Source organism: Rhineura floridana, chromosome 6 (genome assembly GCF_030035675.1).
Source record: "Rhineura floridana isolate rRhiFlo1 chromosome 6, rRhiFlo1.hap2, whole genome shotgun sequence".
Taxonomy (NCBI): Eukaryota; Metazoa; Chordata; class Lepidosauria; order Squamata; family Rhineuridae; genus Rhineura; species Rhineura floridana.
This window is the reverse complement of record NC_084485.1, coordinates 116541960-116558221: the sequence shown is the minus strand read 5'-3', so window position 1 is coordinate 116558221 and position 16262 is coordinate 116541960. Positions and strand designations below refer to the sequence as shown.

At 41.5% G+C, this 16262-nt stretch overlaps 1 protein-coding gene across 1 annotated transcript in view; it reads right to left on the bottom strand.

The window, feature by feature from the left end:
- Positions 1–8652: 8652 nt before the first annotated feature.
- The window catches only part of LOC133386878 (calcium-activated chloride channel regulator 1-like), a 55283-nt gene continuing 47673 nt past the window's right edge, over positions 8653–16262 (bottom strand). Inside the window, exons 13-14 of the mRNA XM_061630649.1 lie at positions 11999–12244; positions 8653–9074 (exon numbers count right to left, since the gene is read on the bottom strand). Coding sequence (XP_061486633.1) covers positions 8653–9074; positions 11999–12244 — 668 coding nt within the window. The remainder of the gene's footprint in view (positions 9075–11998; positions 12245–16262) is intronic.

The following is a 16262-nucleotide window of genomic DNA, read 5'->3' as shown; positions in this document are numbered from 1 at the left end:
TGGTCTGTTGCATCTGTGGGATCCAATATATATTAGGGCATCCCCATCGCTGTCATCATGCCCAGCAGCAGCTCATGAGGCAGCCTGAAGGCTACCAGTGTCTGTTGCTGAATGCCACAGCTTGAGGAAGGAGGACCCAGCACCATTACCAGAGGGTGGCACACGGAGGCTTGTGAGTTGTTCACTGTTATAAGCCCATGGCTGCTGAGTGACTAGCAGTGCCTAGCACAGGTAATTGATGTTATAGCCAGCATATGTGCTGGGTGCTGCTAGAAGTTCAGCAATAGGGCGGTGAGATGCAAAAGAGACCAGGATGTCTGCACTTTAATCTTTGTGTGGAAGAGGGAATTTCAACAAGTGTAGCTTGTATGACACAGCTATTAAAGGTGCAGGAACCCTATCCTAAATTGGATCTAACCATCCACAGTCATGTGCCAGTATAGTGCAAAGTTAGCAGTCCCCATGCTTCCTTCACTACCTTGCAACAACTTCCAAAAGGGCTGTGGGGTTCCCTTTCCACATGGAGAGGTGCTCAGTGGCTGAAGTTGATAGCCTCTAGTGAATTACGTTATGCTTCTAGTCTTGCCCATGAAGACTGAAGCTGCTCCAGAAAAAGCCTAAGCATGGATTGCTTATAAATTGGGGTTAGTAGTGAGTAAACCCCACTGAAATTAATAGGACTTATTTCTGAGTAATCATGTAATGAACTCGGAATCAATAAAGGGATCCACCATTTATCAGACCAGTTCTATAGGGGGCTTTGAATTTAAGCTTTCAAGAAAATATTTTCCTCTTCAAGCAGGATACTTCCCTGCCCATTTACCACCACCACCACCACCTCCTCCTCAAATGACTGAGGCTGGAATCCAGTACATGTCTACTCAGAAGTAAGGTCCATTAGGTTCAATGCGACTTACTCCCAGGTAAGTGTGTATTAGATTGCAGCCTAAGTCTTGCAAGCCTATGAATTTCAGATTTTATTATGTCATCCTAATTATGTGAGTGGAATGGATAGAAATCACAAGACAATTGGAAACAATGTGATCATATCTTCTGCAGGTTTGATCATTTATGCATATTAAAATGAAATCGTACATATCCCCTTTTTAACTACAAAGTGAATTTTAAATCTTTAGTCATTTTTTTTAATGGCGCACACAATACATCCAAAATTAAATACATATATGTCCCTTGTTTTCAGTGGGATATGTACATGCCTTAACTTAGCCTTCCCCAACCTGTCGATCTTTTGATTACAACTCTCCATCAGTCTCATCCAGCATGACCAATGATCACAAATCAATAAAGGGAATAAATATGATCCAATGATCAGGGATGTAGTCCAGAATATCTGGGGGACACTAGGGTAAGAAAGGCTATTAACTCAGCTTTTCAGCTGAAATCAAAGTGCTTAAGGCTACGGTACTATCTATACTTACTTAAAAACAAGCCCTACTGATATAATTAGATAGATGGAAATGAATATTATGGTTAGATAATAGTTGCTTGCAGTGAGAATACTTTTCATCCCCTTTACCCCTAATTTCTCCAAGAAGAAGAAAAGATTTCCTGAAAAGATTTCCATCTTTCAATTTGTAAGTCTCCATAATTATAGGGGTGTTTTGTTTTTTTAAAAAAGAACACAACAGGTATACTTTGTTGGAAGATTTCACTGCACATTTTTCCATTTTGGCCCATTAAATAAATCAAAATTTTGAAAATCAGTCTTAGGCTGCAGTTCTAAACACATTTAGGAAGGACTAGCAGTGAAATGAACACAGTGGGACTTGCTTCTAAATTTAAATAAATACACATAGGATTGCACTGCACAACAATTTGGGTGCATTGAGAGTCCACTAGATGTCAGTATAACAAAAGCCAAATGCTCTTAACCCTTGTTTAGGCAAGCTGAATTCCCACAAGCATTTAAAAATGTTTTAGCTCTACATAAACTGACAGATTAACATATAATGAAGAGATTGTCTAGATTACAGGTTCACAATGGGCAAAACCTCTCCCTAAACACTGTAGTGAGTGAGCATCCAGATGTTTTTCAAGTTTAGTGATGTTGAGTGAGACATGATGGCAACAAACTCATTCATTAAATCCAGATCTGCCCAAAGAATATATGAAGCAAGGGTATTGAGTACATGTTTCTCTGGTATTACAAATCAAAGATTTGATATTACAGATCTTTCCCTTAGCTATTTCTGCTTTCCAGGAACGCACTAGCACTTCGTGCAGTTTACTCAATTCCTCTTTCTGCTGAAGCAGGCTACTGCAAGGATTATTGTTGTTATTATTATTAAAGCATTGATAATATGAATTTCAGGCATTTTCTATTGATCCCTGAGGAAGGGCCGAAGCCAGAATTCCTCAATCAGCAACAAACAAAATTAACCTCCTGTATGATAGTAGCAGCAAGAATTATAGTGAGCATAACGGAGACCTGGTGGAATGGAGAAAACCAGTGGGATACGGTTATCCCTGGATATAAACTATATCGGAAGGACAGGGAAGGACGTATTGGTGGCGGAGTCGCTCTATACGTGAAAGAAGGCATTGAATCCAGCAAGCTCGAAACCCCAAAAGAGGCAGACTCCTCCACAGAATCGTTGTGGGTGGTGATACCATGCCCCAGGAGGGACTTAATACTGGGAACGATCTATCGTCCCCCTGATCAAAATGCTCAGGGAGACCTGGAGATGAGATATGAAATTGAGGAAGCATCCAAACTAGGAAATGTGGTAGTAATGGGTGACTTCAACTACCCGGACATAGACTGGCTGCATATGTGTTCCAGTCATGACAAAGAAGCAAAGTTTCTAGATACTCTAAATGACTATTCCCTAGACCAGTTGGTCATGGAACCGACCAGAGGGATGGCAACCCTGGACTTAATCCTCAGTGGGGACCGGGACCTGGTGCGAGATGTAAGTGTTGTTGAACCGATTGGGAGCAGTGACCACAGTGCTATTAAATTAAACATACATGTAACTGGCCAATTGCCAAGAAAATCCAACACGGTCACATTTGACTTCAAAAGAGGAAACTTCACAAAAATGAGGGGATTGGTAAAAAGAAATCTGAAAAACAAAGTCCAGAGGGTCACATCACTCGAAAATGCTTGGAAGTTGTTTAAAAACACTCTATTAGAAGCTCAACTGGAGTGCATACCACAGATCAGAAAAGGTACCGCCAGGGCCAAGAAGATGCCAGCATGGTTAACGAGCAAAGTCAAGGAAGCTCTTAGAGGCAAAAAGTCTTCCTTCAAAAAATGGAAGTCTTGTCCAAATGAAGAAAATAAAAAAGAACACAAACTCTGGCAAAAGAAATGCAAGAAGACAATAAGGGATGCTAAAAAAGAATTTGAGGAGCACATTGCTAAGAACATAAAAACCAACAACAAAAAATTCTATAAATACATTCAAAGCAGGAGACCATCTAGGGAGACAATTGGACCCTTGGATGATAAGGGAGTCAAAGGTGTACTAAAGAACGATAAGGAGATTGCAGAGAAGCTAAATGAATTCTTTGCATCTGTCTTCACAGTGGAAGATATAGGGTAGATCCCTGAACCTGAACTAACATTTGCAGGAAGGGATTCTGAGGAACTGAGACAAATAGTGGTAACGAGAGAGGAAGTTCTAAGCTTAATGGACAATATAAAAACTGACAAATCACCGGGCCCGGATGGCATCCACCCGAGAGTTCTCAAAGAACTCAAATGTGAAATTGCTGATCTGCTAACTAAAATATGTAACTTGTCCCTCGGGTCCTCCTCTGTGCCTGAGGACTGGAAAGTGGCAAATGTAACGCCAATCTTCAAAAAGGGATCCAGAGGGGATCCCGGAAATTACAGGCCAGTTAGCTTAACTTCTGTCCCTGGAAAACTGGTAGAAAGTATTATTAAAGCTAGATTAACTAAGCATATAGAAGAACAAGCCTTGCTGAAGCAGAGCCAGCATGGCTTCTGCAAGGGAAAGTCCTGTCTCAGTAACCTATTAGGATTCTTTGAGAGTGTCAGCAAGCATATAGATAGAGGTGATCCAGTGGACATAGTGTACTTAGACTTTCAAAAAGCGTTTGACAAGGTACCTCACCAAAGGCTTCTGAGGAAGCTTAGCAGTCATGGAATAAGAGGAGAGGTCCTCTTGTGGATAAGAAATTGGTTAAGAAGCAGAAAGCAGAGAGTAGGAATAAACGGACAGTTCTCCCAATGGAGGGCTGTAGAAAGTGGAGTCCCTCAAGGATCGGTATTGGGACCTGTACTTTTCAACTTGTTCATTAATGACCTAGAATTAGGAGTGAGCAGTGAAGTGGCCAAGTTTGCTGATGACACTAAATTGTTCAGGGTTGTTAAAACAAAAAGGGATTGCGAAGAGCTCCAAAAAGACATCTCCAAACTGAGTGAATGGGCGGAAAAATGGCAAATGCAATTCAATATAAACCAGTGTAAAATTATGCATATTGGAGCAAAAAATCTGAATTTCACATATACGCTCATGGGGTCTGAACTGGCGGTGACCGACCAGGAGAGAGACCTCGGGGTTGTAGTGGACAGCATGATGAAAATGTCGACCCAGTGTGCGGCAGCTGTGAAAAAGGCAAATTCCATGCTAGTGATAATTAGGAAAGGTATTGAAAATAAAACAGCCGATATCATAATGCCGTTGTATAAATCTATGGTGCGGCCGCATTTGGAATACTGTGTATAGTTCTGGTCGCCTCATCTCAGAAAGGATATTATAGAGTTGGAAAAGGTTCAGAAGAGGGCAACCAGAATGATCAAGGGGATGGAGCGACTCCCTTACGAGGAAAGGTTGCAGCATTTGGGGCTTTTTAGTTTAGAGAAAAGGCGGGTCAGAGGAGACATGATAAAAGTGTATAAAATTATGCATGGCATTGAGAAAGTGGATAGAGAAAAGTTCTTCTTCCTCTCTCATAATACTAGAACTCGTGGACATTCAAAGAAGCTGAATGTTGGAAGATTCAGGACAGACAAAAGGAAGTACTTCTTTACTCAACGCATAGTTAAACTATGGAATTTGCTCCCACAAGATGCAGTAATGGCCACCAGCTTGGATGGCTTTAAAAGATTAGACAAATTCATGGAGGACAGGGCTATCAATGGCTACTAGCCGTGATGGCTGTGCTCTGCCACCCTAGTCGGAGGCAGCATGCTTCTGAAAACCAGTTGCCGGAAGCCTCAGGAGGGGAGAGTGTTCTTGCACTCGGGTCCTGCTTGCGGGCTTCCCCCAGGCACCTGGTTGGCCACTGTGAGAACAGGATGCTGGACTAGATGGGCCACTGGCCTGATCCAGCAGGCTCTTCTTATGTTCTTATTATGTATGTACAAAAATATAAAGCCAGAAGCTACCTTTGTCCAGTGACTGGATTAATAAACCCTGGGAATTAGCTCTAATGTCAAAATTAGGGTGGTATCCACCTAAACAGTTCTGCTAACTCAAGTACTTTCCATTGCACAATGGAACTTTGCCTCCCTCTCTTCTCCCTGCAAGCTCCCCCCATGCACCCCCTAACTCTGCTCTGGAGGGAGGGAGTTTTGTTGCCCAGCCCAAAGTGCTTGTGTTAGTGGAACTGTTTCGTTGGAAACCATCCATACCATTTAAGACCAGAAGAAACAGGTTATGAGGAGAATAAATTTGTTGAAATATGGTCTCCCCAGAAATATGGTCTCCTGAAATATTTTCAGAGAAACCTTTGGTATGGCTTTGATATGCTCTAAAAGAGCCAGCAAGCAAACTGTGTTTCTAATACCCAGTATCATATCTGTTTGAAAAGATGTAAAAAGTAGGGTTGCCAGGTCAGAAGCATCCCAAACCCTGAGCTTTTGGGGGGTGGGCCCGAGTGATGTCATGGGGCAGGTCCAAGTAATCATTAAGCATGATACATTAAGCATTAACCACAGTTCCTTGGTTTATACAATTCATACAAAAACATTTATCTGTTTGGAAATTAAGATAGAAATCGTAGCTAAAAGATGGAGCCTGGGTAGGGAACATTTAATCTAGCCAATTAGTTTCTGGCAAAAAGGGTTTAAGTGCCCTCAGGCCACACCAGAAGGCCATTGTAGAAAGAAAGGAGCCTAGTGTTGTGGAGATGTTAGATGGGAGCACTCAGGAGTAAACATGGATGCCCCTGAAGGGCTACAATTCTAAACACACTTACTAAGGGACTAAGCCCCATAGAACTCAATAGGACTTACTTCTCAGTAGATATGGTTTAGATTGTGTTGTTGTTAAAGCTTGACAAGGGATCCTCTGCAAAGGTATCCATATCCAAGTAGGGTTGGCAACCCCCTGCCTGGAATGTCCTGCCCCTACCTTTTAACATCCAAATTTCTTTACAGATTTGACCCTTCACTTCAAAAAGGGGTCTGAGTAATGAGTAAGAAGATTCGCTACCCTTTTCTGTCTCCACTGTGGGCTGCTATAAACTCACTTTATCAGCCAACCCAATTCCAGTGAATATAATTGACAGAGAGAAAGCACACATGATTTGGTCTACCTTCACAGGCAGTAGCTTGGGAACAACAACAATTGCAGCCACACTGCCCAGTATGTGAATTCTCTTTTACCACTGTTGGACAAGAAACAAACAAGGTGAATCATCAGTGGGTTTAAGAAGGTTGAGCGGAGCGCATGGAACCACTGTTGTTGCTTCTATGGATGAAAAGGAGTGAGGATAAAGGTAAATGAAAAGCAAATAGAAAAAGAAGAACAAAAGACAGTGATGATTTCTTAAATGCAATTCCACACCAACCACAACACAATTCCTATAAGTAAGGCAGAAAACTAAGCATCTCACAACCAGTCAGGATTCCTAACCAAAACCCAAAAATATGATAAATGAAGAAATATTTGTATAAGCATGACTATCAAATATATTTATTATTTACAACCTGTAAAGATATTTATAGTACAATCCTACATTTATTTATTCAGAAGCAAGTCCCAGTGTATTCAGTGGGGCTTACTCAAACAGGGACAGAACTGCAACCTCAAGTGATAAGCAACTTCATTCACGCAACCCAAAATTCAGAATCATGCCACTTTAAGCTGTTTTGGAACTGTTTATACTTGTTTTTATGGTTATTGGATTTTAAAGGGATTTATTTCTTATTGTGAGCTGTCTTAGTTTTTCCAGACTGCAACCATACCTCACAGGGTTGTTGGAAAGATTCCCATATACACATACACATTGGAGATGTAAAAATACATAAACCCCATATAATAGTTTATTGTCAAAACCAGGTTGATCATTCCAGAACATTAAAAAGTAAAATCAGTATTAGTTTCCAACATAATAAAAACAGTGATACCTAAGTAAGCCCTGCCTAATTGCTTTAAAAATAGGATTGGAGGGGGAGAGAAAGATATACAACACAAACAATTCTTTCCTATAAGAACATAAGAAGAGCTTGCTGGATCAGACCAGTGGCCCATCTAGTCCAGCATCCTGTTCTCACAGTGGCCAACCAGGTCAAAAGTCCCATCAATTTACAGCACAATCCTAACCATGTCTACTCAAAAGGAAGTCCTATTGAATTCAATGGGGTTTACTCTGGGTATATTTACTCTGGAAAATCAAGTACTAGATTATTATTTTTATTTATTTATTTATTGCATTTATATACCACCCCATAGCTGAAGCTCTCTGGGCAGTTTACAACAATTAAAAACATTAAAAACAAGTATATAAATGTAAACCATTAAAACCCATAAAAACAGATAAGTAAGTTAAAAACACATGTTATTCAAATGCTGTTAAAATGCCTGGGAGAAGAGAAAAGAGGGTTAAAGCTTCAATTTGAGAAGTTTGCAAAATACTGCCCTCTTCAAAATTTAAACCTGACTCGTACACACAGGAGAGAAAAAGACTGAAAGCTTACTTATTCAATCTGTGAGATATTCAGAAAAGCAGGAAAAAGCACGTTTCTGAGCCTTGGGCCAGTCATTGCCTCTCAGCCCCCTCTGAATACCTCTTACCATGAAAACGCTGTTCATAGGGTTGCCATAAGTCAGAATTGACTTGAAGGCAGACAATTCAAGTTGACTCTACATTTTTGTTTTTATCATTCCTTGTCAATCACAACCCTGATTTCTTATTGGCTAAAAACCTGAAAGGGCAAGGATTAGAGCAGAATTTACAGCAACCAAGAAGTGGGGGGGGGCTGCTGACGTTTTGGTGTGTATCTCTGAAACCGGACCACCTAGAAACTTCATTTTTTTTAAAATGAAAGCTGAAAGTTCAGAGATTAATGTGAGTCAGCTGGAGAGCCAGGCTGAAAAATGGAGATCTGGCAACCCTAGTAAAAAGACAATGTAATGAGAAGTAAAATAGAGACAAAGCTGTGGAAGTTAATAGCTTTATTGAACATTAATATAATTTACAACTTACCCACTTATTTTTTAGTATAGTAATAATATGTTGATATAACAGAAGTATTCTGTACTTTACAAATGCAGAGAAAATAAATTAAATCAATGCAGTTCGATGTACTGTGAAATTTTACTGGGGAAAAATTTAAAAATAATTTCTTGTTTGTTTATTTCTTTATTAAATTTATATCCTGCACTTCTTCTAAGTAGGAGGTAGCAGCAGCAGCAGCAGCATTACATTCCAGTCTCAGGACTTGTTTCTTCGTTTATATAAAACACAAATTGTTATACTTACAATAGCACAAATAATAATTACAGAAACACATACAATGATCATAATTATGGTAACAGTATTTAACACACTGGGTTTTGCATCAGAGGAAGTAGTGTGAGTAGTAGAAGGAGTACTTGGCAACGTGGAAAAAAGCTCAACTGCTCTTGCTATATTAGATGATTCCCCAGCATTGTTACTGTCATCAATGGCACGAATCGCAAAGTAGATTGAGGTGCCATTTTCTTTTGCAAAGTTTTCTGGCTTATACCGAAAGGACTGTTTGACACCAGCAACTTCAGTTGTTAAACCACTAGTGTTCATAGAAGTGGCAGTATGAAAAGTTGTGTCTCTTAATTCCAAGGGATTTTCACTCATTTTTATTTCATATCTTTCGGCTGTAAAATAAAGCACACACAACAGGCATGCATTAGGATCTCTGTCTTCAGTCATGGATCAACGCTAACAGCAACAAGTAGGAACAGGGAAGAAATTTGATTCAGTTCACATTTATAGAGACCACCTTGGGAGGATGGGGCCCTGACTGGCTGAAGCTATAAAAGCTACTACTACCTGAAGTTGCCAGAGACCATCTTGACTGAGGGGTGTTGTTTAGGGTCTTCTGTTTGGGTCAAAATTTAATTCTGCTGGTCAGTTATTTTTGCTGTTATTGGGATCATGTTTTTGTATTTTATTGTTGGACCTTAGGAATTATACTGGTTTTTCAATTTATTGTATGTTTCTTAACATGTTTTCTTTAACTTATTCTTTGACTATTTGAATTTTGTTTTGCAACAGTGAATTATGTGACCTTTTCACGTTGTGAGCCACTTTAAGCATAGATTACTATGGAAAAGCGGCATACAAATAAACTATGAAAATGATTTATAGTTGAATCTATGAAATTTGCACTTTCCGAAACAATCTGAGAACCAAAACGCAGCCATCCTTTGAAATTCACACTTATCAAAATTTTGCAATGCAGTTCTCCAACCAAATAACGTTTATAATAAGGCAGCATATATTAAGGGAAAGTGTGCATGGAGAAACTCCAGACAGACTAAAATCTAGAGATTTCAACAAGTGGGATTTTCATACACCCCCACTCCCCAATCCTATTCCATCACAGCTAACAGAAGACTGGTACACATTTGGGATTGCAGAAAATGAAAAACAACAATCGCAGACAGGGCCAGGTCAGTAATAAGGGGCAATGAGACAGTGGTCTCAAGTGGCTGGTGTGGGGTTGGGCGACAAATTGTAACACACACACCTGGCACCCTCCTTGCCTTATCATTGCCCACCTGGCGAGGCAAAGCTCTCCAATGCTGCTATCATCTCCTCCTCCCTGTCATATGTCGCCTTGTTCGTAGAAAGTGTCAAAGGGTTTTTTTTCTTTAGAGCCAGACAATCTGCGTGAACTGGCTAGATGAACACCTGTGCCACCACTGCTGCAATGGGCAGAAAAACTTTTTAACTTAGAACATGTTGCAAAGCTTAAAAAAAAGTTTTGAAAGCCTTTCCAGCTTAAGGCGTTTTTCAAGTAATATTTATGTGCCCAAATGGACACCTAGTCCTAGCTTTTGGACACCCAGTGGACACAAATGAACACATAACATTTAATCAATGTATCAAGAACACAAATTCAGATCAGAAGCGACTGAAACACTGACAAGAGGTGTGAAATTGAATAGAAAGAGTAGAACACGGGCACATTAATTTTTAGGATTCTTACAAACCACCAGTCTTAACAAAATCTATCTCTCACACTGTGATGTCTGACTCTCTATCTTCATTTTTTTTAATATATAGGAATTCTGCTACACTAGGGCATGGATCATAAGCAGCCATTTTTAATTTTAACGTGCTTTTTCATTTGTGTGTTTACTGGTGGGTGGGCAGGCTAGTAAGAATTTTTCTAGGGTAGTAACTTGTGTAAGTGCACTTGCAAAGTTGTATTCACTCCCTGTTGTTAGTTTGAACCACTTTGGCCTCAATCCAAATTTCAGTGCAAGTCATTTGAATGAAGAAATGGACACCCAGTAACAATTCCTTTAAAAATGTCCTGTTCTAGATGCTGCAAACTGCAGGATGGCAGCACAGGCATTCTCTTGGTCATCTCACTCAGAATGCCTGGCTCTGGAGAAGGTCCCCCTTGGCCCTTTCTCAAAGTGTGTTGGGAGGGGAGGGCAGGGAGGAGAAGCTGTGGGTGCTGTTGCTAATGCAGCAGCAAAAGGGGGAAGAGAGCAAGGAGGAGAGAAGGTGCAGGAATGGTGGACATGGGGCAAGGAGGAGAATGGCAGCTCTGTGTCTGCAAAGAGGAGGATGGGGGCGGTGGGAAGAGGAGGAGGGGGTTGGTAGAAACAGAGGCCCCACTCGCCTCGGTGCAATGTCTTGCACTAGGCCTGCAGCCAAACTGGATATTTCTTTTTGCATAAATGAAAATTAATTGACCATATGACTATTCTAAAAAGTACAAGACAATTAAGCAAAAATTTAATGTTTCACATCTGATAATAAAAGGAGGAAATAACAGATAGATAAAATTTCTTTCCCCTCTGCAAATGTATTTCCTGCCTTTTAAAATTCAGAGCAGGCCCTTTACTCTTTTGTTTCCCAGCAGCGTGTGTCCTGGTGTTTCCTGTGGGGTTCATTCTGGTCTATCCTTCCACTGGGAGACAATGAAGATATATCTCTCTTGATTCCTGGTGTACCCTTGAGATATCTGCTAATTTAATTCGAATTTGAAACCAATGGGAGCTTTCTTTCCATTGTGGATAATAGGTACAGGATGGGGGGGTTGATAAAGAAAATACTCCCCCACACACCCCACATATGCACAGTATGGTTCTGATTCAACTTCCCTGTCTCAAGCCCCAGCTATTTGTGAAAGAAAAATAACTATGCAAGGTCAAACTATGTGACAAACTTCACATCTAGTTTGGCTTTGAGATGATGCCTTCTAATGCTAGACTTAGAGGCTGATATTGTTCAAACTTGCTAAGAAACATATACAGAGTACAGCACAAACAAAAAGTTCAAAGAAACAAAAATAACCCCCAATTTTCCTCTGGGATGAAACACATTTTCAGCATCCTAAAACATGCCCAATTCTCCCTGCAATTCAATCTGGAGTGGACCAGCAAAGATGAAATCTCTCTTCCCAGAGTATCAGTATAACACTACTCAAGGAGGTTACAGGGAGATAATACCAGTGTAAATAAAACTGGTGGTTGGCTTTTCCATCTTATTATTCCAAAAATACATATTTCTCTAAGCAAAAGATTCGTATTGGTTGATTAAAGCAGAATTTCACACTTACCTTTTCCTGTATCATAGTCATTTCCAGGAGCTGTCCATGACAAAAGGAATTCATCATCATCATCCGCTAGCTCTACCTCAAGGTCAGTGATTCTACAAGGTGGAAAGACATCTGAGGGACTACCTGCAGGAGGAACGCCTGCTACTACAAAAGAACCACCTGATGCTACTCTGCTGAAATTCCCTAGGTTTGCTTGGATTTCATCCTCACTGACTTCAGGTCTTGGGGGGTTCATTTTTATTACACCTACAAAAAACAGGAAAAAGAAAAAAAGCTGTGTCATATAATGTGACTACAGAACTCCAACTTTCTCATTATTCTGATGTGTTATTTCCTTCTGTGCAAACACAAAAGTAAGATGTATATAAAATCATAATAGTTTTCTTTATTAATCTGCAGTAGATATCTTTTTTCTTCTATCCAACTTCATCCTGTTCACCATCCATTGTGATGCTGTATAATTCAATCTACTGAGTAAATCTGCTGTCCTATCTTCAATTGCTCCTTCTTTAGTTCCTCAAATATCTATTACTGATAACTTGTCATTTTTTTCTAAAATAAAATCATGACTCATCCACTTTGAGTGCTTATCTAGTTTCTTCTTTCTATAATCAATTATGGCAATTTTCTTCTACTTGGACTTCCTGCTTATTCCCTTCAACTTTTAGCGGCTGTCTAGGACCCCGCAGTGTCCACTTGAAAACAGATGTAGGCATTCCCACCAATGGGTGTGTGTGTATCCACACCTGCCCAACAAAATTGTGAGTGGGTACATGCTAAGATAGCAAAGGGAGGGTTTTTAAATGCGTAATATAATAAATGGGAAGGTTTTCAAACATATCATGTAACCACATCTACCTGAGTGGATGGTAGAATCTACAAATAATCTAGACTGAAAGCAGCAAGTTGAGAGTGAGCATGGATGATTCCATATTGGGAAAAGCTACATTTTTGTGCCTTTTTCCAGCGTTGGAACACCAACTGAATATAACCCACTGAATTTTTACTTTGCTGCTCCATATTGTTACCGGTAAGGCTACACCCTTGTCAGTGAATGCACAGGGTTGAGGGTTCTTGCTTTCTCCCTACCCCCGTATCTACACAGAGTCCTTGTATGTCGAACGTTAGGTCACATAGGAAAAGTTACTTTTTTGAACTACAACACCCATCAGCGCAATCCAGTAGCCATGCTGGCTGGGGCTGATGGGAGTTGTAGTTCAAAAAAGTAACTTTTCCAAGCTCTGCCTAAGCTCACAGGTTATCAACAGCAGTCGTCTAGTGTAGGCGGAGAAAAGAAAAGAGGAGACCTCACTCAAGAATTCTTGAGTCTTGGGAGGTACCAGAAAATTTCTGTTTAGGAGTCAGACTTCAGACAGCAGAACGGTGTTTATAATAGATACTATTTATTCATATCTTGCACACTGCAACTAATAAAATGCATTCTAGGTGGCTGCAGCCATCGCAGAAACAGAAAAATAGAAATATATATATTAGCATAAAACAAATTGCTGGATATCCATTGAACATCAAAGTATAAGATGCTGAAGGCGCATCTTAATTAAAACAAGTTACAATTGTTGAAAGTACAAAGGACATAGGAATGTCATGATACATTACCCATCAGATGTTATGGATGGCATAGATGGATGGTTCCCCTGCTTTCTCCGACCCCCCACTATAGCCAAGCTGAGGGGCCCTGAGTGCTATGAAACCTGGTTTTTTATACACTTTCTTTTCTATAGGAAGGTGTGTTCCCATGGTCTATCTGCTTTTTGCTACTTCTAATCAGGCTCTCATCAGAAGCTCCAAAAGAGTCTTTCCTTCTCAACTAGTCAGCTTAACTTCACCATTTAAAGATTTCCTCTTCCTTCACTTCGACTGTTTATCTAACACACTGACTGTCTGCCCAGACCTGTTGTCTAATACTCAATTTCATGAGAAAGTAATGCTTTGTCTATTCCAGTTGTTTCTCAGGAAAATTACAGCTTTAGTCAGAAGAAGAGGAGGAAAAGGGGGGGGCAGTTTCAAACTACTCCTGTTTTACTGTTTGGCTCTTATGCATACAGCAGACTTATAGACCATGTCATTAATTTTTAAGCATCTTCTAAGCACATTTAAACATATGTAAATGGATTTTGCACATTGTATGCATATTTTAAGCCATTATCTGGATCTTCTTATTACAATATGCATGGAAGGCACTACTTTAATATGTTTGGCACTAGGAGCTTCACCCTGCATTGCAGCCTGTGCCCCGTGGCGGTTGCGACTTTGTTCCTTTGCTGCTGCTGGTGTTTTTCACGGCTGTGTTTATGCTCTTCCATCATTGCCGCTGCGGTTGCTGCTTCCTGTTGGTGGCCTATGTCTTTTGTCACCATTGTCATCTGACTGTTCAAGAGAGATCTTGGAGCCGGCTCCTACGCGCACAGAGTGCGGGACTACGTTGGTGTGTTGATCTGGTTTGAGATGAATGGGTGGCTGGTTATTGAATGTATGTGTGAGTGAGTGTGTATGTTTATATGTTTGTATGCATGGTTGTTTATTCATATAATTGTTGTATATTTAAGTTTTTACTATGTGCTTCGGAGAGAGCTTTATTTATCAGGCGGGGAGAATTGAGGGGGCCCCAATTGCCGTAGTGACGGGCAAAGGAAGGTATGGCGTTGTGAGAAGGACGTGCCAGGTAAGGGGAACGCAGCCCAGACATGTTGTGGCTGTGCCTTGTTCCGGTCCTTCCCACACCCGCAAGGTCGTTAGTAGTCCTCTCAGCCAACTCTCAGATCTCCAGTTGCTGCTCTTAAATGCCAGATCGGTGTATAATAAAATCTCCCTCGTCCACGATCTGATTGTGGACGAGGCAGCCGATCTGGCATGTATAACTGAGACCTGGGTGGGTGAGCAGGGAGGAGTTGGTCTCTCTCAGCTCTGCCCACCGGGGTACTTGGTTCAGCATCATGGTAGATCTGAGGGTCAGGGAGGTGGGGTTGCTGTCGTCTATAAGAGTTCCATCTCACTCACCAAGCACCATGTTCATGCAACTTCTGGCCTGGAGTGTTTGCACCTTGTGTTGGGCCAGAGGGACAGGCTGGGAATCCTTTTGGTGTACCGCCCACCTTGCTGCCCAATGGCTTCCCTAACTGAGCTGGCAGAAGTGGTCTCGGAGGTATTGCTGAGATCCCCCAGACTATTAGTGCTGGGGGATTTCAACATTCATGCCGAGACTACTTTGTCTGGTGCGGCTCAGGACTTCATGGCTTCCATGACAGCCATGGGGCTGTCTCAATATGTTAGTGGTCCAACGCATGTATCGGGGCACACTCTAGACCTTGTTTTTGCTACTGAGCATAGGGATAGTGATCTGGATGTGGGGAGTCTTACAACACTCCCTTTGTCATGGACAGATCACTGCTTGCTGAAGTTTAGACTTTCAGTAGCCTCTTCCCTCTGCAAGGGTGGGGGACCTATTAAATTGGTCCACCCCCGGAGACTAATGGATCCTGAAGGTTTTCAAAGGGCTCTAGGGGATTTTCCGGCTGATAGGACTGGCACTCCTGTTGAAGCCCTGGCCGCTCTGTGGAATACAGAGATGACTCGGGCTGTTGACACGATCGCTCCTGCACGCCCTCTCCTGTGTAGAGCTCATACAGCTCGATGGTATACTCCGGAGCTGAGAGCAATGAAGCAAGATAGGAGGCGGCTTGAGCGGAAATGGAGGCGAACTCCCGACGGATACTATTATGCGCTGCTTAGTGCTTCGACTAAGCTGTATGTAGGAGCGGTGAAGGCAGCTAAAAAACGTCATTTTGCTGCCACTATTAAATCATCCCTCTGCCGCCCAGCGGAGCTCTTCCGAGTTGTCCGGGAGCTTCTTCATGTAAACCCTCCGGACACGGTGGAATCATCGGAGGCCCGCTGTAATCAGTTTGCCGATCACTTCCAGAACAAGATCTCATGCATCTGCCGGGACTTAGACTCTCAAGTTATAGCAGTTGATCCTAGTGAGGTGTTCAGAGCACAGCCTTGTCATGTTTTGTTGGATGAGTTCCAGTTGGTTCAGCTTGAGGACGTGGACAAGGTGCTTGGACAGGTACGTGCAACCACTTCGGTACTAATAAAAACTAGCAGGGATGGAAGAGGTAGCTGGGCCAAGGAAGTGATAAATGCCTCTTTACGAGAGGGAGTGGTCCCCAGCTGCCTTAAAGAGGCAGTGGTGAGACCACTTCTGAAAAAGCCTTCCTTGGACCCAGACAATTTTAACAGCTAC